The sequence below is a fragment of the Canis aureus genome, chromosome 35 (genome assembly GCF_053574225.1).
Source record: "Canis aureus isolate CA01 chromosome 35, VMU_Caureus_v.1.0, whole genome shotgun sequence".
NCBI lineage: Eukaryota > Metazoa > Chordata > Mammalia > Carnivora > Canidae > Canis > Canis aureus.
Genome location: NC_135645.1, coordinates 15,419,096 through 15,439,886, shown reverse-complemented (window position 1 = coordinate 15,439,886; position 20,791 = coordinate 15,419,096). Strand labels below are relative to the sequence as shown.

At 31.7% G+C, this 20,791-nt stretch overlaps 1 protein-coding gene across 23 annotated transcripts in view; it reads left to right on the top strand.

Annotated features, from left to right (window-relative positions):
- NECTIN3 (nectin cell adhesion molecule 3) overlaps positions 1-20,791 on the top strand; it is a 300,981-nt gene that overhangs the window by 56,030 nt on the left and 224,160 nt on the right. For 20 of the 23 annotated variants that reach the window (XR_013372631.1, XR_013372629.1, XR_013372630.1 and 17 more), the window contains exons 6-7: positions 16,176-16,314; positions 18,476-18,560. Coding sequence is in view for 19 of the 23 variants with exons in the window: in XM_077884651.1 (XP_077740777.1) it covers positions 16,176-16,314; positions 18,476-18,560 (224 nt within the window). In the remaining 4 variants the exon portion in view is untranslated. Of the gene's footprint in view, positions 1-4,829; positions 8,741-16,175; positions 16,316-18,475; positions 18,561-20,791 lie in introns of those variants that run through there. The other 3 variants (XR_013372628.1, XM_077884653.1, XM_077884652.1) reach the window with 3 other exon arrangements.

The window sequence follows — 20,791 nt, the reverse complement described above, 5'->3', positions numbered from 1 at the left end:
TCAGGCTCAGTTTGTTATTATGTAGTCATTTAAATATTGAGGCTCAATTTGGACATTTTTATACATACTGATTCTGTTGATGATACCCTAAATTTATTATATCTTTTGGCATTTTGGATCCATTTCCCAGTATTTTCAATGTATGTGTCCAACTGCCTATTAAAATCACTAACTCTTTGTAGAAGTATAAATAGGCATTTATAGCTTAACATTCAAAACTGAGGTCCTGATCTTTCTTCTGCTACTTGCCACCAAACCTCTTCCTCCATCAGTTTCCCTCCTTTCTGCCATTGGCAACTCCATCCTTAGTTTTGCTCAGGGTTTCATCCTTGATGCTTAGTCTTGATTTCAGTTGTTCTCTCATACCCCATCCAGTCCATCATCAAATCCATGGCAGCTCCTCCATTATGATATATGTAGAACCTTTCTAGTTTTCCACCTCTGTTGTGAGTATTCTGACCCAAGCCATCAGCAACCCTTACCTCATTATTAATATAGCCATTTAATTTCTGTACTTTAATTTATCCTTAAAACAGCAGCCAGAATGATCATTATAAAAGGCATGTCATATCATGTCACTTCTTTCCTGCAAACCTTTCACAAATTTCTCATTTGACCCACAGTGAAAACCAGATCTTACAATGACTTAAAAGGATCTGTACATGCTCTGATCCTAGATTTTCTCTCTGACCTCATCTCTTATATCCCTTACGCACTTGGCCTTGTTCCTGGCCTCCTTGCTGTTCTTTGAACACAACAGGAACTTTGGTACCTTAAGAGTCTTTGACTTGCTTCTCCAGCTGGAAAGCTCTTCAGGTATCCTTATAGTTCTTTCCCCCACTTCCTTTAGGTGTTTGCTCAAGTATCACCTTCATGACTATAAATAAAATTGAAACCTCCTTTACCCCTTTACTCCTCCTCTGCCTTATTTTTCTCTATGGTATTTACTGCCACATAATATCTACATATTTTATTTATATGCTTTTCTGTTTTTACTTCTACTAGAAATAAGTCCTTTCATCTGTTTTACTCACTACTGTATTTCCACCATCTGCAGTAATGTTTGGCATGTGATAGGTGTTCAGTAAACTTTCCTTGCATGAATGAAAAAATTTGTTTGAAAAGAAAACAAGAAAGAAAAATCCAGAATGTGCTTTTATATAGCTTTATTTTGTTTGACAAGGTAAATAACATAACACTGATGATAAACTTCACACATTTTTGGTCAACCTCTACTAAGTCCTAAAAGAGGGGAAATAAAATTTTAAGTAAATAAGAAAAATCAATTAGTTGCTGCTAAGTACTTTAGAAATCATTTTATGAGATGATTTTAAGTATTAGACTTTACCTTTCTATCCAGTCTTTAATATAGTACACTATGTTGAGCGTAGTTAACTCCTCTGAGAGCTTCTCGGAGAATATTAAATATCCTAGATATAATACTGCCTGTCCATAATGACTAGTAAATCCTAATAGGCTTTTATCAGAAAAAAGGCCATAATTCACACAGAGTAAACAATTAAGCTGTTGGCCTTTTTTATTAAAAGTTATATGTACCCTTTTTCCTCTAGAAAAAATTTTAATTCAGTATTAAAATTGATATTCAAAAATTTAGGAAATGATTTTTAAATTATTTCTAAAATGAATGTATCTTATGCCTGGAGACTAAAAGATCTCAGAACAAGTAGAGTTAGCAGCTCTGAGGGGAAATTGTAATTTTATTCTACCCTTTTTTCACATTGGTAAGTGTAAGATTTGGGGCAATAGGTGATTGATCCAAGATTGCAACATTCAACCTCAATTACTACTTGTGGAGTTACAGTGAATCTTTGTCCAATACTAAATGACTGCTGCAAATTGTGTTTTTCTGGTTGTTTTGGTATGTTTTTCCCTGATATTTGTAGAATATATTTTCTTAGAGAATAGAGAAATAAATTTTTGAGTCACATAACTTTCCCCATGCCTAAAACTCAAACAGTATCCTATGCAAATCTTGAATTTTGAATCCTATTGATTTTAGGAATTAGGTACACTATCTGGCATAAGAATCCAAATATAATCAGTATTCTTTAAAATTCATAGATTTTGTTTATTTAAACAACTCCTATAAGTCTAAGAGAAGAAAATCGATTTATTTTTTTAATATAGTAGTTATTAGGCTAAAATCTTTTATAGCTACAAAAGCCTTACTGAACTATTTGTTTTCCTGTTTGGCAGAACTCATTAATTTGGGGGGAAAAAATAAAACTTCTTCATTTGATTGTCGAGAACTCATAGTCTCGACTAGTGCATTACATTAATAAAATATTTGTTTATCACACATTCTGCAAATAATATCAGAAAATACTGTCTGAAGAAATAAGGAATGCTATGAGGAAGGATTTTAAATTATGATAAATAAGTAGCTATTAGTGATTACAAAATAATCTGTTTGATTTCTTACACAAATTCCAATTATCAGTGTAATTATCTTGGAGCAGGGCAGGAATGAGAAAACATGAACAAATGTCTTGTGCGTTGTCATATGTCCATTGCTTAAAATACAAAATAATTAAATATTAACAATAATCCCTCTTCAGTGGAATCAATGAGGCAATGATATCTTTATTTGGTTGAGGAGGGGTTGGCAGGTTAAAAAATTTCTAGAACCACTAACAAAATTTTATTTTATTTTATTTTATTTTATTTTATTTTATTTTATTTTATTTTATTATTATTTTTTATTTATTTCTTTTTTTTCACTGACAAAATTTTAAAGTAGGGTTTGTTTTTTGGTTTCTCTTTTTTTTCAGTTAGGGTCTTTGAAAGCTGTATTTTGTTATATCTGAGTTAATTAGTGGCCATGAATCTGTGTTTACATAAAGAACATTGCAAGTAGAAATAAGAAATACCAGTGAATCTTTTTTTTTTTTTTTAAGAGATACTTAGTAAAAAAATGAATTACATATCTTGGTGAGAGTTCAGGTACATGCACTATTCTGAGAAAAACATCATTTCATTAAGAACTATCAAAAGTTTAAAAATCTTAACATGCACAAAAATGTGTGAATTACAAATAATTAGGTGATTTGTGCTTCTGTTTAAACATGTTGATACCAATTTACTGTAATTTTTTTTTCTTTGGAAATCATTGTAAAGATGACATTTAGTATTTGAAAACTTGACTTATCCATTTTCCTACCACCTCAGAAAATACATGAATTGTCTTACAGATGATTAAATTTCCATTTATTTCTTTAATATCCTGGTTCTCTGGAGTTGCATTATATGATAGGCTTTACTACTTTTATACTAGAAATGATCCTACAGTTCCACAATTTTTTTTTAAGATTGAATTTATTCAACCAGTGAATAATATGTTCTTACAAATTAAAACTCTTCCTTGATACACTTACATATAATATGATAACTAATATTCACTTCAAAGTACTTGGCAGGATTGCCTGTTATATTGGTTTAAACTCATAGGAAATTAGTTATGCTGTACTTGTTAATTTTATATTGTACTTGCTAAATTTTTACCACATTCTGTACATATGGCATTCCGTGATGAAACCTGTTTCAGTAAGTATTTTTCTTTAGCTTGTAATTTTAGAATAACTTACCCCATGTAGATTTAGTATTTTTCTAACAATCATTTTTTAAAATCTCTCAGTACCACTCATTTAAAAATTAATTATAGGAGATTACCATTTGAGTCATTTATTTTTATCAAAGAAGAAATTCAAGGTTTTTTAACTCATCCTTTCTTCAAACTCTAGAGTTTTGTGTAACATGACCTACAAGTACCACTTAATTGAGAATTAACCGATCTTTAATTTTTACTATTTATGTTTAGTTGCTTTTTAATATTAATGGCTATTTACTCTGTAATCTAATGGCAATACACAGGATCATTTGCATCTAATATTTAAGTATTATTAGAATGTTCTCTCTAAAATATTAGCTACTCTTTGAGACTCCATACTAAAGCAATGTGACACTAAATTTTGCAGACACGGTTGAAATTCTTCAATTACTTAAATGTTTGGATATCTTACCCATGGGATATAGACATGGTGATGGCATTTTATAACACTTGATAACATGTTTTTACTTTGTCCTTGTCTGTTAGTCTCATTTGATAATATAGCCCATTTGGCTAACACAGTTTAAACATGCTTTTTATTTTTAAATTACTAAATAATGGTATGTACTATATATGTCCTTCCTAAAAATTGAAGAGTTCTCTTTACTTAAGGAAAATATTTTTGAGAGAATTATTAAACCAACAGCTATACTATGGCCACTTAACAAGAATCTATAGTTTTTCATTCTTTTAAAGATAAGTTTCAATCTTATAAAAGTAAAACGATATTAGGTAAAGATCGATATTAAGAAAACATTTTAATTTTTTAAATTCTTTCATTTTATTTCTTTGTTCTTCTGGCTAAGAAAGTGTACATTTGGATTGCTTAATGTTTTTGTATGAGAATTCTTAAGCCAGCTGTATACAGGACACTTAAGTAATGCTCTTCAAAAAAAAAAGAAAGAAAGAAAAGTATTCCTTGGAGTACAATACCATGCTTAAACTTGGAATAGAATAATTTAGGATTTACACCATAGGTAATTTCATTTCTTTTACTTCATTGGTAACTGACTAAATGTCAGTTTTGTTATTTTTAAGAAATATAGAAGTACCACTATATTCTGATCCTAAGAATGAAAAACTATTGTTACTATGAATATATATTCATTAACTGTGCTGTCTTTTCAACTTGCTGCCAGATCAGCCTGCATTGACATTCTTTGCCTTTCTGTGTCTTGTCTATCTTTACTGTTTCCATTAGATCCTCCTACTACTACCACCCTTCAACCTACAATTCAGTGGCATCCCTCAACTGCTGACATCGAGGATCTAGCAACAGAACCAAAAAAATTGCCCTTCCCATTGTCAACTTTGGCAACAATTAAGGATGACACAATTGGCACAATCATTGCTAGTGTAGTGGGTGGGGCTCTCTTCATAGTACTTGTAAGTGTTTTGGCTGGAATATTCTGCTATAGGAGAAGACGGACGTTTCGTGGAGACTACTTTGCCAAGAACTACATTCCACCGTCAGATATGCAAAAAGAATCACAAATAGATGTTCTTCAACAAGATGAGCTTGATTCTTACCCAGACAGTGTGAAAAAAGAAAACAAAAATCCAGTGAACAATCTAATACGGAAAGACTATTTAGAAGAGCCTGAAAAAACGCAGTGGAACAATGTAGAAAATCTCAGTAGGTTTGAAAGACCAATGGATTATTATGAAGATCTAAAAATGGGAATGAAATTCGTCAGCGATGAACATTATGACGACAATGAAGATGACTTAGTTTCCCACGTAGATGGTTCGGTAATTTCCAGGAGGGAGTGGTATGTTTAGCAACCACTAAATGTGACTTACCTATGTACAATGTTTCATTCATACTAGTTGATCATTTTCAGATTGTTCATACTTTTTCTTGAGGAAGAATAAGCTTTTTCAACTTGATTTTCAAGCTTACTTTTTATATTCTAATTTGACAAATGAAAATGTAAAATCTGGGTTCAATGTATCTGAGCTGCTTTACAATTTTTTTTTCAATGCTGTACTACTGTCTCAAGATTTAAATTTTAATGCAGAGTACTTTATTGGTCTGAGGCACACAGGTAAGAAGAAATGTCAACATTAAATGTATGACTTTTTTGGTACAAAAATTAAAAAGAAAAAAAAAAGGAAACTACCTTGGCATTGTGTATTAAATGTTTACCTAAGACTATAATCTCAAGTATAATGTTTGTTAAACATATACCTCTCAAAATTTATCACCACTAAATGATGCTACATCAAAATTGACTATAAAACTAATTCAAGAAATGTTTATATATATTTTTAGTATACGAAAAAATATTCAGCCTGATGAAACACCTTTCCTTTTCAAACATTATTTTCTAAGTTTCTATACAAATGGAATCTTTACCTCTGCATTTTAATGAGCCTTGCCATAATTACTGTAGAGTGGCTTTTCAAAGATATTTTGTTGCACTAAAACTGTGGTAGTAAACTCAGTGAACATGATGTGTGGAAGAGCATAATTAGCTGGTCAGTATTTTTGTCCAGAATACGTACAAGAGTTATAATAAAAACATGCCTTTTAAACATAATTAACATTTTTTTTTCATCTCTGGAGGACAATTCTTAAATGTTGTATGAACATAGATTTTGATATATTAAGTGGCATAGTTTTGTTTGAATGCTTTATGTCCTAAATATAAGAATAATAATGAAAAGATGGTACGCAGTTAAATATAGTTCAGAGAGGGCATTTCAATATATGGTACAATGTGAGTAAACTAGCATTGGAGTACCAGTTTTCAGAAATGAGACATGTCAGCCAAGAATTTATACAAAGAATTTTCTCGCCCATCTTGTTTTAGTCATCTGAGACGTTCAGACAGGTAAATATGCAGAAAATTAGGATAAACTTGTAAATTTGGGGTTTAATGAGAAAAATTTGAATTATAGAACCAGTCATTAACACTTACTGATGGATATGGCAAACCATCCCCCTTTTCTTCCTAAATGTATGTATTTGTTTCAAGATTTTTGTTTTTCCAATTAAAACTGGAAACATCATAAGGTTTTTTGTTTTGTTTTTGTTTATTGCATAATTCATTAAGTATATTCTTTCCAAAAATCATGTATCTTTTGAAAAAGAAATGTTATCTAAATCTTCAAATGTGGATCATCTTCTTTGTGAGGTAATTAAATTGCTTCTACGGTGGAGTCCTGTAAAATTGTAATAATGACAACTACTTTGAAGCCCAAAGAATATGTTTTTTCTGTTGATGATTCATTTGAAAAAGGACTGTGTAGAATTGCCTTAGGTGTTTTGCCAGGGAATTGAAGTGGAAGTTAGTAGGAAAATCATAAATAAATTATTTTGTTAATAAAAAGGCAAAGTAGGTACTTTTTTTTTTTAAATCCCCCAACCACCCCACTCCTGATGATTCTCCTCAAATCTAAAGGAATGTTTTATAAGGCAAAGTTCTAACATGTTCATAGAATTTTGCAAGTAGTCAAGGCCTTATTCTAAATGATTATAACATAATTTCCTTTCTTTGAACTAGCAGTATTTTGTGGAAGTTAGAAACCTATTTTATTTCTCTTCCCAAACAGTCACACACTTAATCTAAAACTATAATATCAGCTAAGGATACAGGTAAGCTCACTCATATATTAAAAATATCTGGTTTTAATATAATTAACCACTGATGTACAAATACTAGGAAAACTTTATTGGTAATACCCTGTGATTGAAGTGGACTTTATGTTTTAATTTAAATACTAGCACTGAGATGGCCACAAGAAAGATGGATCTAAAATTCTTGCCATGGAAGATGTGAATTGTGGCTTTTTTGTTCACAATTTCATCTGTAGAACAATGGTTTAAAATGCCATATGAATCTAAGCAGAATAATCACTGTATAAATCTCAACTTGAGTGCAATCTGAAAGAAATTAGCAATGTATTTTAAGAACTGCATTTTAAAAATATAAATACTTAGCGATTAAGATCTTCCTTTAATATTGTGGCCATTATGTGTTTAGGGTGGACATTTTTGTTTGTTTTGTTTTTTTACGGGAGAGGGTGACATGGAAAACTGCAAGTGAGTGTTTGATACATTCTGTATCCTTAAACTAAATCATTTGGCAAACGAAAAGATTAAAAAAATCATAAAAACTGATACTAGTTAAGACTTTCTGAAGCATTGCACTGCTGTTTATTAGAACTTTGTTTACTGTACATAGAGACTTATTTGTGAACATGTCATTAAACATTTTTGTTAAATTAATTTTTTAGTATCAGTGGTATTTACAGCTAATTGATAGTTCGATATGAAAATCCTTTTCTTTTTCTGGAAAAGATGGAAGAATGTTTTACTTTATTTTGGCCATTTTTATTTTTGTTTCTTTATTCTTTGAACTGGCTTCTCATTTTTGTTTTCGCTTTAGGGTTTTCTTTCACACTGGTTAAAATATTTCAGTAATGCAGGGATGATGAATGCAATTTTTTTTGCCATTTTTATTAAAATACATTAAAACTTTAATAGGCTAGGGGTTAACTTTAAAAGTGACATTTGAGGACTACATTATAGTTGAAATATTTAGTATTTTACCATGTGCCTAAAAGGTTTCTATTTGATAAGTCTAAGATTAAAGAAACCATTAAGGTTTTTCAGTAGTAAGTATTGCTTCTGATAGCCATATATAGGAATGTTTTCTAAAGACAACCCTAGCTAAATGTGTAGCAGAAGGGCTTGTAGGAAGTACAATATGAGTGCAAGAATTGAGATAAATATAACAATTTATATGTGAAAACATTTTATTTGAGTTTGATTTTGTTTTTGGTAAATACTAAAGGTATATGAACAAGAAGTTGTGAATGTATGGAAATAATCAGTGTAAAATATAAGAAGGAAGAAATGGTACCCATATTTTTAATTCTAATGGAACGATTTATAGATTTAATTGTTTTTTCTATTCACTTGTTAATTGGAAATGTATCATTCATAAGAAACTCCTTTCTCAAATTTTTGGTGTATTGAGTTTGCATTTAATTTCAATTTGTACCAGTGGTTTTTACTTTTTTTTTTTTCCACCAAATTATTTATCAGGTGGTAGCCCTAATAGCCATGCAACAAATCTTTAAATAAAAGTTTTTAAAAAAATTCTTTAGAGGCATATTTCTATACCAAGCCTGTATCTCTGTATTACCTTCTTTGTCCTCGTTATGTTATTTGCTGGAGTGTGTGTGTGTGTGTGTGTGTGTGTGTGTGTTGTATGTATAATCTAGTTTCTTATATTTTAAGTAATGAAGTTTCTGTGGGAATTTGAAATCTATTTTATTTCTCTACCTAAACAAGACTATATCAGGTTAAGGATACAGTCAAATAAAGTTTGAGGAGAGCATCTAAGTTGGTAGGTTAGCCATTACAGAATTTGCTCTCCATAGTCATGAATTACCTGTTTCTCTAGTCTTAGCAGTTAAAACAAATTTCGAATATTTTTGCTGTGAGTGTGTGATGTAAGTTAAATTATGTATATATATTGGCTTTCCATTTGGATGAACACATTTCACAAGATATTTTGTAAGTTGACATTTAGTGTTTTTCACTTATAAACATTGTATTTGTAATGGCTTTCATTATAAATGCCATTGCTTCTAATTGTAACCATCTCCCTGTTTTCTATCTCTGCTGCTTAAAATTATACTTGTTTTCCTAAACTTTAAATTATTTTAAAGTAAGCAGTGGGTTCTTTTGTTTGTTTTTGTTTTAAAATAGCATACATTTTGACTGGATTAAACTTGGTTTTCCTTTTGTTATACCAATGAATATTCAGGCATGAAGTAATCTCTGGAATAGTATACACAGCATGACAACTTTTCTATATTCTAAAAAATGCTTTCTGTTTAATATTTGTTTTCTTCTATTCAGTAAGCTGCAAGGTTTTTTTCTTTTTGTTTTGTTTGTTACCTACCTACTTTGGGTTGAGTAGTGATAGATTTGCTTACAAAAGCTTTTGCTGTATATATCCTTAGGGGTTATCTTCTTGAACCCTGATGATAGTTATTTTATCAAGTTCATTTCAATTTATGAGGATAAAACGATTCCATTTTGGGTTGTCCTAGTTCATTTATATTTTCTGCTGCTATTCTGGCTGGGTGTTATGGGTGAAGCAGACTGAAAGTGAATTTAGTAGGATAACTTGAAAATCTAATCTTCAAAACTTGAAAGAATAATTCGAGGCCTCATTTCCTTATTTCATATATAATATTTCCTTATTTCATATATAATATTTCTGTAGAGACATATCTAATATCACAGTCTCAGTTTTGAGAATTATCTCAGGAAACACCTATTTTTTTGAAGGGATAGTTTGAGCTAAAAGCCCGAGGTAACTAGATCTAGAAAACTGGCCCCCCTTTAAAAAAAATTTATTATGGGTAATTAATACAAAAGTAGTATAGAATAATGACATGAACATTTGTGTACCTGCTTCAGTTATTATCAACTCATGATCAGTCTTGTTCCATTAAATTCATACCCACATAATCCTTCCTGCCATTAGTTCATCTGTAAATATATCAGCATGCAGCTCTAAAAAAGAAGGAACATTTAGGAAAAGTAACCACAGATTTATCATTACATGAAAAATCAATTCCTTAATATTACATGTCTAGTAAATATTCAAAGTTCTAATCACATTTTTGCAGTTTTAATTAGTATCTAAATGTGACCCATATATTGTGATCTCTTTTAATCTATATGTTCTCTGTGAGGCATTTCCCTACTCCTAATTTTTGCCTTGTATTTTATTTCTTGAGAAAATGGCTTCATGTGTGTCCTGCAGTTTCCCAGTTTGGATTGTGCTAGTTGTACCTCTGTATTTTCTGTAAATTGTCAGGTCTAAAACCTTCATAAGGTGAAGGCTTAATTTTGAGGGGCAAAAACTTCTTAAGTGACGGTATCTTCTGTCAGAGGCACATAATACCTGTTTTTCCTTTGATAATAGCAGTCATTAGATGCTCAAAGCCTAGATCTAATCCAGAACTTACTTAATGTCTAGGTGTAGTAACTCTTTTTTTTTTTTTTTTTACCATGCCATGTGCTTTAATGTCTGAATAATCACATCCAGCTGCTTTTACCTGAACTTTCCTTTCCACCCTTTTCCATATTCAAGGTCCAGCTCAAACCATGTGATTAAATGTGCTTCATATGTTGTTTTTTTAATTTTGTTTTTATACTTTTGATTCAATGATTCAAAGGTTTGATTCCATGTTCAGTGTATTTTGATAATTTGGTTTTTATTTTGATCCTTGGTAACTAAAATGCTACCTTTCAAAAACAAGTAGATTCAAATGGAAGAAGTCCATTGTTGGGAACCTTAACAGTTTTCATCCCAAATGCTGTTTCTAGAGCTAGTCTCCTGTTCAGAATGATTGGTTTTTCAAATTTTTTTTTTTAATGACAGTAACCCTACCCTCATGTTACCTACAGCTTCAGCACTATGGATTTAGTGTGAGGTGTATCATTAATAAGAGTGAATGTAAATCTTTATGTGGTCTCCTAATTTGTTTTAGTTTTATGGCTCGCTCATTACGTCTGATTATATGGCTGTGGTTTTACTTCACGATGGAACTGATCAAGTTTGTGTATTAAGAGTAAGATACTTGCATTGTCGTTTTGGGGGTTTTGTCATTATTTGTGCCTTCATTATTGATGTTCTCTTCATTCTACCAGTTCTTTTGCAGGAATGACATTTACTAGGCATAAACGTTTACTAATCTATAACCTGGATTAGCACTGATACCCCCATTTGGTCTGTGTGTCAGATGTTCACCTGTCATCCAGGGACCCATGTCATGCCTCCTTTACATTCTTGACCTCTAGTTAAATCGAGGGTACTTATTAGTTCACTCAGCTGAGCTCTCACATATCCCAGTCGGCCACAATATGTTGACTGTGCTGAGAGGGAACAACGGAGTGTCTATTTGATTTCATTCTGGAACTGTCCTACTCCACACTGGCGACAGGACTTTTTGGGTGCCTTGTATAGCAAGTGAACTCCTGACATTTGGACTAAGTGGGGCTACCCATGCCAGTCTGTGTATTATTACTAGTACAACATTTATTTTGTGATTATCACTTATCCTTAAAAAAGGGATAGGATAAATGATCTCTACACTGGGAAAAAATATTTTTATGGATTCTCTATAAAGGACTAGATGTATCAAAAAGTTAAGCATTAAAAAGGGGCTATTGAAAAAGTGAGAAAATTGGTAATACAGTGATAGGTATTATAGGGAGCAAATAGAAATTGAGAAGGTAAGTTTGTAGATAATTTACATAACGTGTGAATCATGCAATGACTTCACTGAAGTTTTGGTGAAGGGAATGGAAAAAAATGAAACTTTCAATTAATTGTTAGTACTTAGTATTTGAATGTAAGTGTGAAAAGGGCCTGTAGATTTCTGTACTCGCTCATTTTAAGTGGTTTTAGCAAATTTCTGTATTTTACTATATAGAATAGTATCTTTTTCAAATCTTGTCACGTGAACTAGGTGAACACATGTTTGAATAGCTGTCATATATTTTTTATTCATACGTATCAGTAATAAAGACAAACTTAAATTCAGTTTAGTAGTTATATGTACATTTTTTTAAAGTAATGGAATTTCTGTGTATTGTTTCTTTCGGTGTGATGTGTTAACAGATTTTTGAATACGTTCCCCAAAGGCATATGCATGATATCTCTGGTGATGGTCAGTAAGCCTCTGTTATATTGGGGAATACTAATTTTTTGTGTTTGTAAAAGAGTTTCCAATATCTGTGGATTAATGCAGCTGTCATGATAATAGGAAGCTGTTCTTTTGAAATACACACATACAAATCTTTGACTATTTTAACATTTTTGTCTTGTTTTCTGCTGATCGTAAGCATATAGTTAAGATTTAGTAGGCTATCTTCTTGGGTGATGGTAATGTTGCTTCACGTCAGTCACTCAGTAAATTAACTGAATGTTTAAAAACGCCAAATTTTTATATTAGACATTTGCTTACTTTTTTTTGCTTTCGTGTAATATAGAGTCTGTGTAGATTATGTGGACAGAGATGTGGAGGAGGCAGCGTTGGTACTAAATTCTCAATTTTCATTAAAATTATTTGACTTGAATGCAAGAAATTTTAGCCCTTTGCAATTTAGAGTAGTGTTCATCATCTCTTAATACCATTAAATGTATTCTGCATTTGTTTTTGTTTTGTTTTTTTTTGTGAGTTAGTAGAAGAATCAGAAAAGGAATTGTGAAGTATATCCCATATATGTATTTAACATAGTTTATCTATATAGTATATCTGGTTGGTAAATGGATTTATAACCTGGCTTTTCTTTCAGTTGCTCTTTTCGGCACTCATTAGACTGTTGCGATACTAAGAAGAGGTGTACAAAGAAAGGATAAATATGAGTGAAGGATGAATGGAACCAAGGGAAATAAATATGCCCACTTAAGTTAGAAGGCAGAGTTATGGTCTACATGCAGTCAACTAACTCTTAAGTTACAGAGTCCTAGAGCTAGGAATTATAAGGCTAATGGGACAAAAGTAGATAGGTAGACCATAACTTAAATGTTTAAGAAATAGTGTCTATTTGGACTTGAGAATTACTTAAGGATATTAATAATATAGAGAGTTGGGAATTACTTTAGGATATGAAGTCTGTGATTATGTTTTAGTACAAGCACTACCAAATTTAATATCTTTACCAAGATTAGCTGAAAGGTTTTCTTGGAGGTGTGAAGTTTGATGAATGTATAATGAATGAACTGTACATTGAAAATCTTATATTCAAAGAGTAACCTGAGTTTTTAAAAAATAATTTTGGAAGTATTACTGTAAATATGGTATTAACTTTGTCCTTATCATCAAGATAACCCTCAAATTTGAATTCAGTACACTTGGGCAAAAATGATAGGATTGCTTTTTATCCCTTAGCAAAATAAAGATTTCCTATAAAGGAACAGGAATATATTTAGAATAAGTAGTGTGGAATAAATAGCATTCTTGACACATTGGGATTTTTTTTTATTTGGTGCCACTGATGATGTGTATGGCCTTGGTCACAAAACCTCAGGCACCTAACCTTAATTGGATTCGATTGACCTATTGTTAAAGACAGAATACAAAGCTATAATTTATATGGTGGGAAAAGTGATAGTGTAGAGTAGAAATTATTCCTAGATCATTCCAGATCTTCAAACATTTACAAGAGCAGAGTAGTATTTGACTGGCTTGGATTTCAGACTTTTCCTCATGTAACATATTCAAATGGAGATAGTAAGGATTAGAGAAATGAGCAATAATAGGAAGATAAATGAGGCACGTGTAAGGAAATAAGGGGTAAGGTCCTGAATGACTAAGCTGATTATTGATTAAAATAATTGTGTGGGATCCCTGGGTGGCGCAGCGGTTTGGCGCCTGCCTTTGGCCCAGGGCGCGATCCTGGAGACCCGGGATCGAATCCCACATCAGGCTCCTGGTGCATGGAGCCTGCTTCTCCCTCTGCCTATGTCTCTGCCTCTCTCTCTCTCTCTCTCTCTCTGTGACTATCATAAAAAAATAAAATAAAATAAATAAAATAAAATAAAATAAAATAAAATAAAATAAAATAAAATAAAATAAAATAAAATAATTGTGTATCTGGGGCCACCTGGGTGGCTCAGTTGGCTCAGGTCTTGATCTCAGGGTTGTGAGTTCAAGCACAACCTCGCATTGGGCTTGAACTCACACACACACACAAATTGTATATCTTACTATTTTTAGATTCTAATCAGTTTTTGAAAGGTTACTGTAGTGGGTTACTTAACATTGGCATAAGTTTCTTAGTCTAGAATGAGACTAATAAAATGACTCATTATTTAACAAACCGAGGGCTGTTAGTTTGCTAAGGAATTTTATAATTTACTTAATTATAACCTTGTTTTTTAGCAAACACCTTGCGACTGACATTCTAATAGAAACAAAATTAGAAAGTACTTCTAAATATGTATTTATATGAAAATACTATGATGGTAAGTTGGCGAAACATACTTCAAAACTGATAGTGCTTTAATTCTCTTTAAATATGCCATGTCTGGTTCCAGCAATGGTCATTGCAATTATTTAGAAGTTTATATGGAAAAAAAAAGTTTATATGAATGTCCACTCAAATAAAAGCTAAGAGTTCTTCATTTCCAAGTACCAGACCAAAAGGAGATTCTAAGTTGAATACTGCAAAAAACCCATTTTCTCCCAGTAAGGGCATAAAGGTGGTGGCTTCTAGTCTGTCCCAGCTAACTTTATTTCATTCTTTGTTCTCTATTACTACTTGATCGAATAACCTTGGGCAGAATATTTAACTTTAGAACTACAGTATTTTCATTTATACGATATTATCTTAAACATTTATTGGTTAAAAAGATAAAATTGTGTGTCTGTGTATATATATATTTTTTGAAGATTTTATTTATTCATGAGAGGCAGACGAGAGACAGAGACCTAGGCAGAGGGAGAAACCGGCTCCCTACAGGGAGCCTGATAAAGGACTCGATCCCAGGACCCTGAGATCATGCCCTGAGCCAAGGGCAGACACTCAACCACTGAGCCACCCAGGCATATATTGATGGTAGTTACTCAAAAAGTTTAATGTTGCTGAAATTATCAAAATAATATTTACACATAATGATTGAATAATATTTACATTTAATATTGTCATATCCATAATACTTATATTTGAAAATACATAGTTATAATAGTTTTAGTATATTCCCTTATATGGGTGTTCATAAGATAGAGTGACTAAATTTTTCAGGACTGTATGAAATGATAATTGCTAAGTATGTTTTTAAAATCCTTAACAAAATTTATGGTGCAGGCTGGGAAAGATAAATAGCTATTTAGAAATTATGTATGTTTATAGTGAAGGGATAGAGAAGATTTCCCATTTACTTTTGTAGGAGAGACACTACCTTTAGTGTACTTTGTATTAGATGTTCATGAATTGAGGGAAATAAATTATCTTCGACAAGTGCTGTTTTTATAATACCTCTTTGAAAACATTTACAGTGTCATTTTCGACTGTATTTATTAGGCTTGGGATTTTTTTTATGTCTTTGGTTTGCCCCATATTACAGGCTTTTGGTTTTTTTAATAAAACTTCTTTATGATTTTACTAGAATAAAAATGGTAAATGTATATATATTGTTGGTTAACTCAATAATGAAAAAAATTGTTTTATCTTTTAGAGTAAGAACTTGAAATAGTTTTCATCTTTTTTTCTGTTCTCCTCCAGACATTCTTTGCCCATAGAAAATAGATTTATTCATTGATATCTGACTGGGGATATTATTTTCATAATTTGAAAAAAAGCAAAGCTGAATTATGCTAAAGTGACATCTTGCAAGGAAAAAGGGTGTTAGCATAATCCTACAAAAAGAATCAAATTTGGGGTCTCCTAAGCATGCTATTGGGTAACATGTTTAATCAGTCTTTGATCATTTTTGAAATTAGGCTATGCAAACTCAAAAACTCTTTTTAAAATTGTTTGAAAATCCTAATTTTTGTTGCTTTACAGATGTCCCATTTAAGCAGACCTCTTCCATAGCTGTAGCTGGAGCTGTAATTGGAGCTGTCCTTGCTCTTTTCATCATTGCGGTCTTTGTGACTGTCCTGCTGACTCCTCGAAAAAAGAGACCATCCTATCTTGACAAAGTGTAGGTAACTTTTTTGCTTGTGTTCAACATTCTGTATGAGTCAGTCTTTGTATTTATCTTTACAGCTACTCCTAGGTAAGGTATCTGATGAATGAGAGTAAAGATACTGTTAGATCTTGTGAGATGACCATGGTTTCATCAGAATGTACTGTTCTGGTAAAAAGTGTAATGGGGCCATTGAAGACAAATATATTAAACACCTCTTCCACCTATGAATATATTAAGCATCTTTCCAAATAAAATGTAATGACACTTTATTTTGTCCTGCCTTCTGAATAAACATGCAGGTCTTTGATGAAGTGTGGTTGAAAGAGAGGTTTGAAATATCTTGGAAGTTTAATTGTTTCTCTGGATTGTATATGCGAGTCCTAGGTATGGATAGATCTTAACTTTCAATTGCCAAGAATTATCAAACACATCGAGTTTTAAAGCTTTCCTTCCTTAAACAATTCTGGTTTTGATGAATTACAAAATGTGCAACTTTTTTATTTAAAGAGAAAGCAGTATTTAGGGTGTAGTCATTGAGCTAAAAATGCTAAAGCAGAAATTGCACTTTGCTGTAGAATCAAAAAACCAATGTCCCAATACACTTAATTCTATCAACAGCTTTGTTGCTTCATCTGTGAAATGTGAATAATGATTTTTCCTACTTACCTCCCATGGTTGTGATGAGTAGATGATAGATGAAACAAGATCACAAAGATGATATTGTTTGTGAAACTGTGACATTTTATACAAATGGCATTATTTCTTATACAGTTATTATTTTTGTATTAAGAGGCTCTCAGTGTGTTTCTTCTGTCTTCATAAATGCTGTGTGTATGTCTCGGCCCCTCTAATCTGGCACAGTTATGGGATAGATTTTCTTGGATTAAAGACACCTGAGTGTTAGTCTCAGCTCTATCCTAATCAAAATAGTGGTATGATCCTGAACAGATCACATCACCTCCATGGGCCTTGGTTTTCTCACCCAAATGACCAATAGCACCTTGGAGCTATAAATTTGCTGTAATTTTAATTAGATTAAAGGAAATAATTACCTTTAAAGAACTGCAAAGTATCTTTACAACACCTGTAACAATGATTCTTTAACATTTATAGTTAACAGTAATTTTTATAGATCTTTACTATTTCAAGAGTAACTAGCTTGTGGTTAACTTTATTTCCCAAGATCCCAAGTTATCTCAGGTTTTTCTATAATTTCAAAAACATAATTTACTAATAGGCTACGTAATTACATCCGTGTAACCATTTTATTTGTTGTTTGAATTCTGTTCATTTAAGATATTATTTCATGCCCACATCGAGGAGTTATTAAGCCACAGAGTTCGTAATTACTTTGGCCTTTAAAGATTTAAATTCTTTTTATTTTTTAATATAGGTAACATTTTTGTTTGATTTAGTCATCACAAGTATTGAAAATTAGTTATCTGTGAACTTCAAAAGTATGAGAAGATATAAAAAATTGTTTTCTAAAATGCAGAGAGCTTACAAGATATACTTAATTTTTATTGTAACAATAATGCTTAAATACATGAAAATGTAGGTTTTTAAAAATTGATTAGTTTTTTTTTTCTAAAATAAATGTATTCCCTGAGGATGTAATAGGCCCTTTGTTCATTTTAGGTGACAAGATTTATATGGTCTTTAGTTGAATAATCTTGATTTGCAAGATGGATATTCTAAGAGTAACCATGGGTTTTGAAAATGGGTTTTGAAATTCCATGAGTTTGCAAATACTTCCAAAATACAATGTAACTTTTTTCATTATCATTTTAAGATACAGTTTTTTAAAAATCACTTTTAGGACACTTTGCCTTCCATTGCATGTGTTTGACTATCTTTAAAATGATGGTAGGCATAGTCAGGTGGATACTTAAGTAAATTGGTTATGTACTAGGTTACTTGCTTAATAATAATTTTCAGGAAATTCTTCCATTTGAGTAACTTCTTTAAATGAATCAATTAGATTGGTTTTAAATATTGGAACTTTAAAACCAGGCTTTTTTCCTCGTGTGTGATAGGGTAATGGAAATCTAAAAACTAAATTAAGCATGTATTAGTGTGAGGAAAATCTCCTCAAAACTTAAGAGAACCTTAATTGTCCCACCCCCTTTTTTTCTAAATGTTGCAGTCACATTTATTAACCTTTTTAATGCAGGATCGACCTTCCACCCACACATAAACCACCTCCCATGTATGAAGAACGATCCCCCCCCTTGCTTCAAAAAGACCTTCTATATCAGGTATGTGTTCATGATTACACTTAAAATAAAATGAAATAAAAAATTATAAGTAATGTATATTGAGTATTATCTAGTCACTGTTAAATGTTGCATAATAATACATAATCATTTCTTTGAAACCTTTAAACGACCAAACTTTTCCAAAAAGGTGGTAAGAAAAGATGTGATAGCTGGTGTAGATAGGACAAATCAACTCTGTCTTAACAGTAGAAATTTTTACTAGAAGCTTATGGCCAAAGACTTACTATTAATATAGATTTATTGACATATAGAATCATTGTAAAATATACATTTTTACATAAAATTAAAGAAAAATTGAATGTCTTTAGTAGGATATGAGAAAGAGCTTTTCCTCCTTGGAATATGTATTTTATTTTTGTTTCTTTTCAGTATACTCAAGGTCTAAATTTTAGCATTTCTTTATTTAGGAACAAAAAGTTTATATTCCAATTTAAAATGCTAGGTATGAATATTGGTCCCTATATTACATTTATGATAACTTTTAAATTTTCTTTTGATATCAGTTTATAATAATTCATGTGAAAGAAGTAAATGTTTCTATCTCATATTCTATACCTAGATTAATATGCTTTCCTTTGGAAAGTTTAAACCATTGGAATATTTGAATACTTTCATTCCTAGCGTTAGTAGTTTTGGTTTTTTTTTTTCCCTCTAACATCCATGTTACCTTTTGGGGCTCTAACCATATATTGTTTTTTTTTTTTAATCTGTAGGAATATTCTATAATATTTTTCTCCCAAGATATGTTTTGTATCTTCAGCTCAAATAAGGCTAATTATTTGCCCACCAATTAATTTAATTTGGTGGAAAAACTCCAAGGGAATATATCTGTCAGGATGTTCTCAGCTTCTCTGTCTTGGTTGGCCATATAGTCAGTCTACTGCCTGAACCTGGGGCAGGAATGAACATTCTCTGGCGTCTGCACTCATTGCCAGGTGGCACCAGCTTTGTTGTCTTACATAAGTTTGGTGTCTTAGGGGTGAAGGCATGCCATCTTTTCAGACCCCTTATTTTCACAGAAAGAGTATAGTTTCATATCCCTTTTGGCAAGTGAATGAACTTGATCAGTAGTGTGAACTGTCAACAAAATATTTACCTAGAGCTATTGTTAACCCTGCAGAAAGAAACTTATCTTTCTACCTCCACAAAGCTAGCAATTAATCAGGATTTTTAGATTCAGTTTTGAGAATTTTCTTAGAATGTTGTAATTTTCTAGTATGACACTAACTGCATATAATTTCATTCTTGTTTGTAAAACTAATTGTGTAACTTATTTAATATCTTTAGATCATATATTTATAAAATCTTATAAACTGAGAAAAAATTACTTGGTTTAGATCATCATGTGTCCTTGGTTTTAGTTTAAAAAATATGATTGCAAAAAAAATATGATTGCTATAAATGTATTTGCTATCAAATAAACACAAAAGGAAGATTTTTCTTGGATGATTTGAGTTGACAGAGCTAAAAACGACAATTCTTAGTATCTTTGGAGTTAGGGAAGGCTCCCTGGGTTTTGGAGGTAGGAGTTATGATGCATTTAATGCAATTACTCAGTTGTTGATTAGAATAATTTGTAGTAAATTGCATACCCAAAAGTATAAACCTGAGTGAATATGAAGAGCCATGTGGAAAAGTAATGGAAAGATGAAAAAAAAATTGAGGGGAGAACACTGGCAATGAATAACAAACATTGGACCTTGGGAGTCAGAAACCATTTAGTAACATTGTGACTTTTTCTTCTTGAAATTAAGCAGGTGAAAATGTGATTCTTCTAGCTATAAACTGGTTTTAGAAAATATTGCTGAGGGCTAGCTATTTGCTGTCATTTTGCTTAAGATAGTCAGAACTTGAGTTGGAGGTGAAGTAATTCCTAATTCTATAAAGCTTTTAAGAATACGTTAGGCTAAGGGCGCCTGGGTGGCTCAGTCAGTTAAGTACCTGACTCTTGATTTGGGCTCAAGTCATGATCTCAGGATCGTGAGATCAAGTCCCCCTTCAGGCTCTGCCCTGGGCGTGGAGCCTGCTTAAGATTCTCTTTCTCCCTCACCTACCCCCTGGCCTCCCAGCTTACGTGCACATACTTGCTCATGCTATCTCCCTCAAAATAATAATAATAATAATAAGGCTAAAATCATTATCTATCTGTAAGATAATTTGTTATGATTCATAGATTATAATGTCATGTGTTAATTATATGGCTGTTTGTG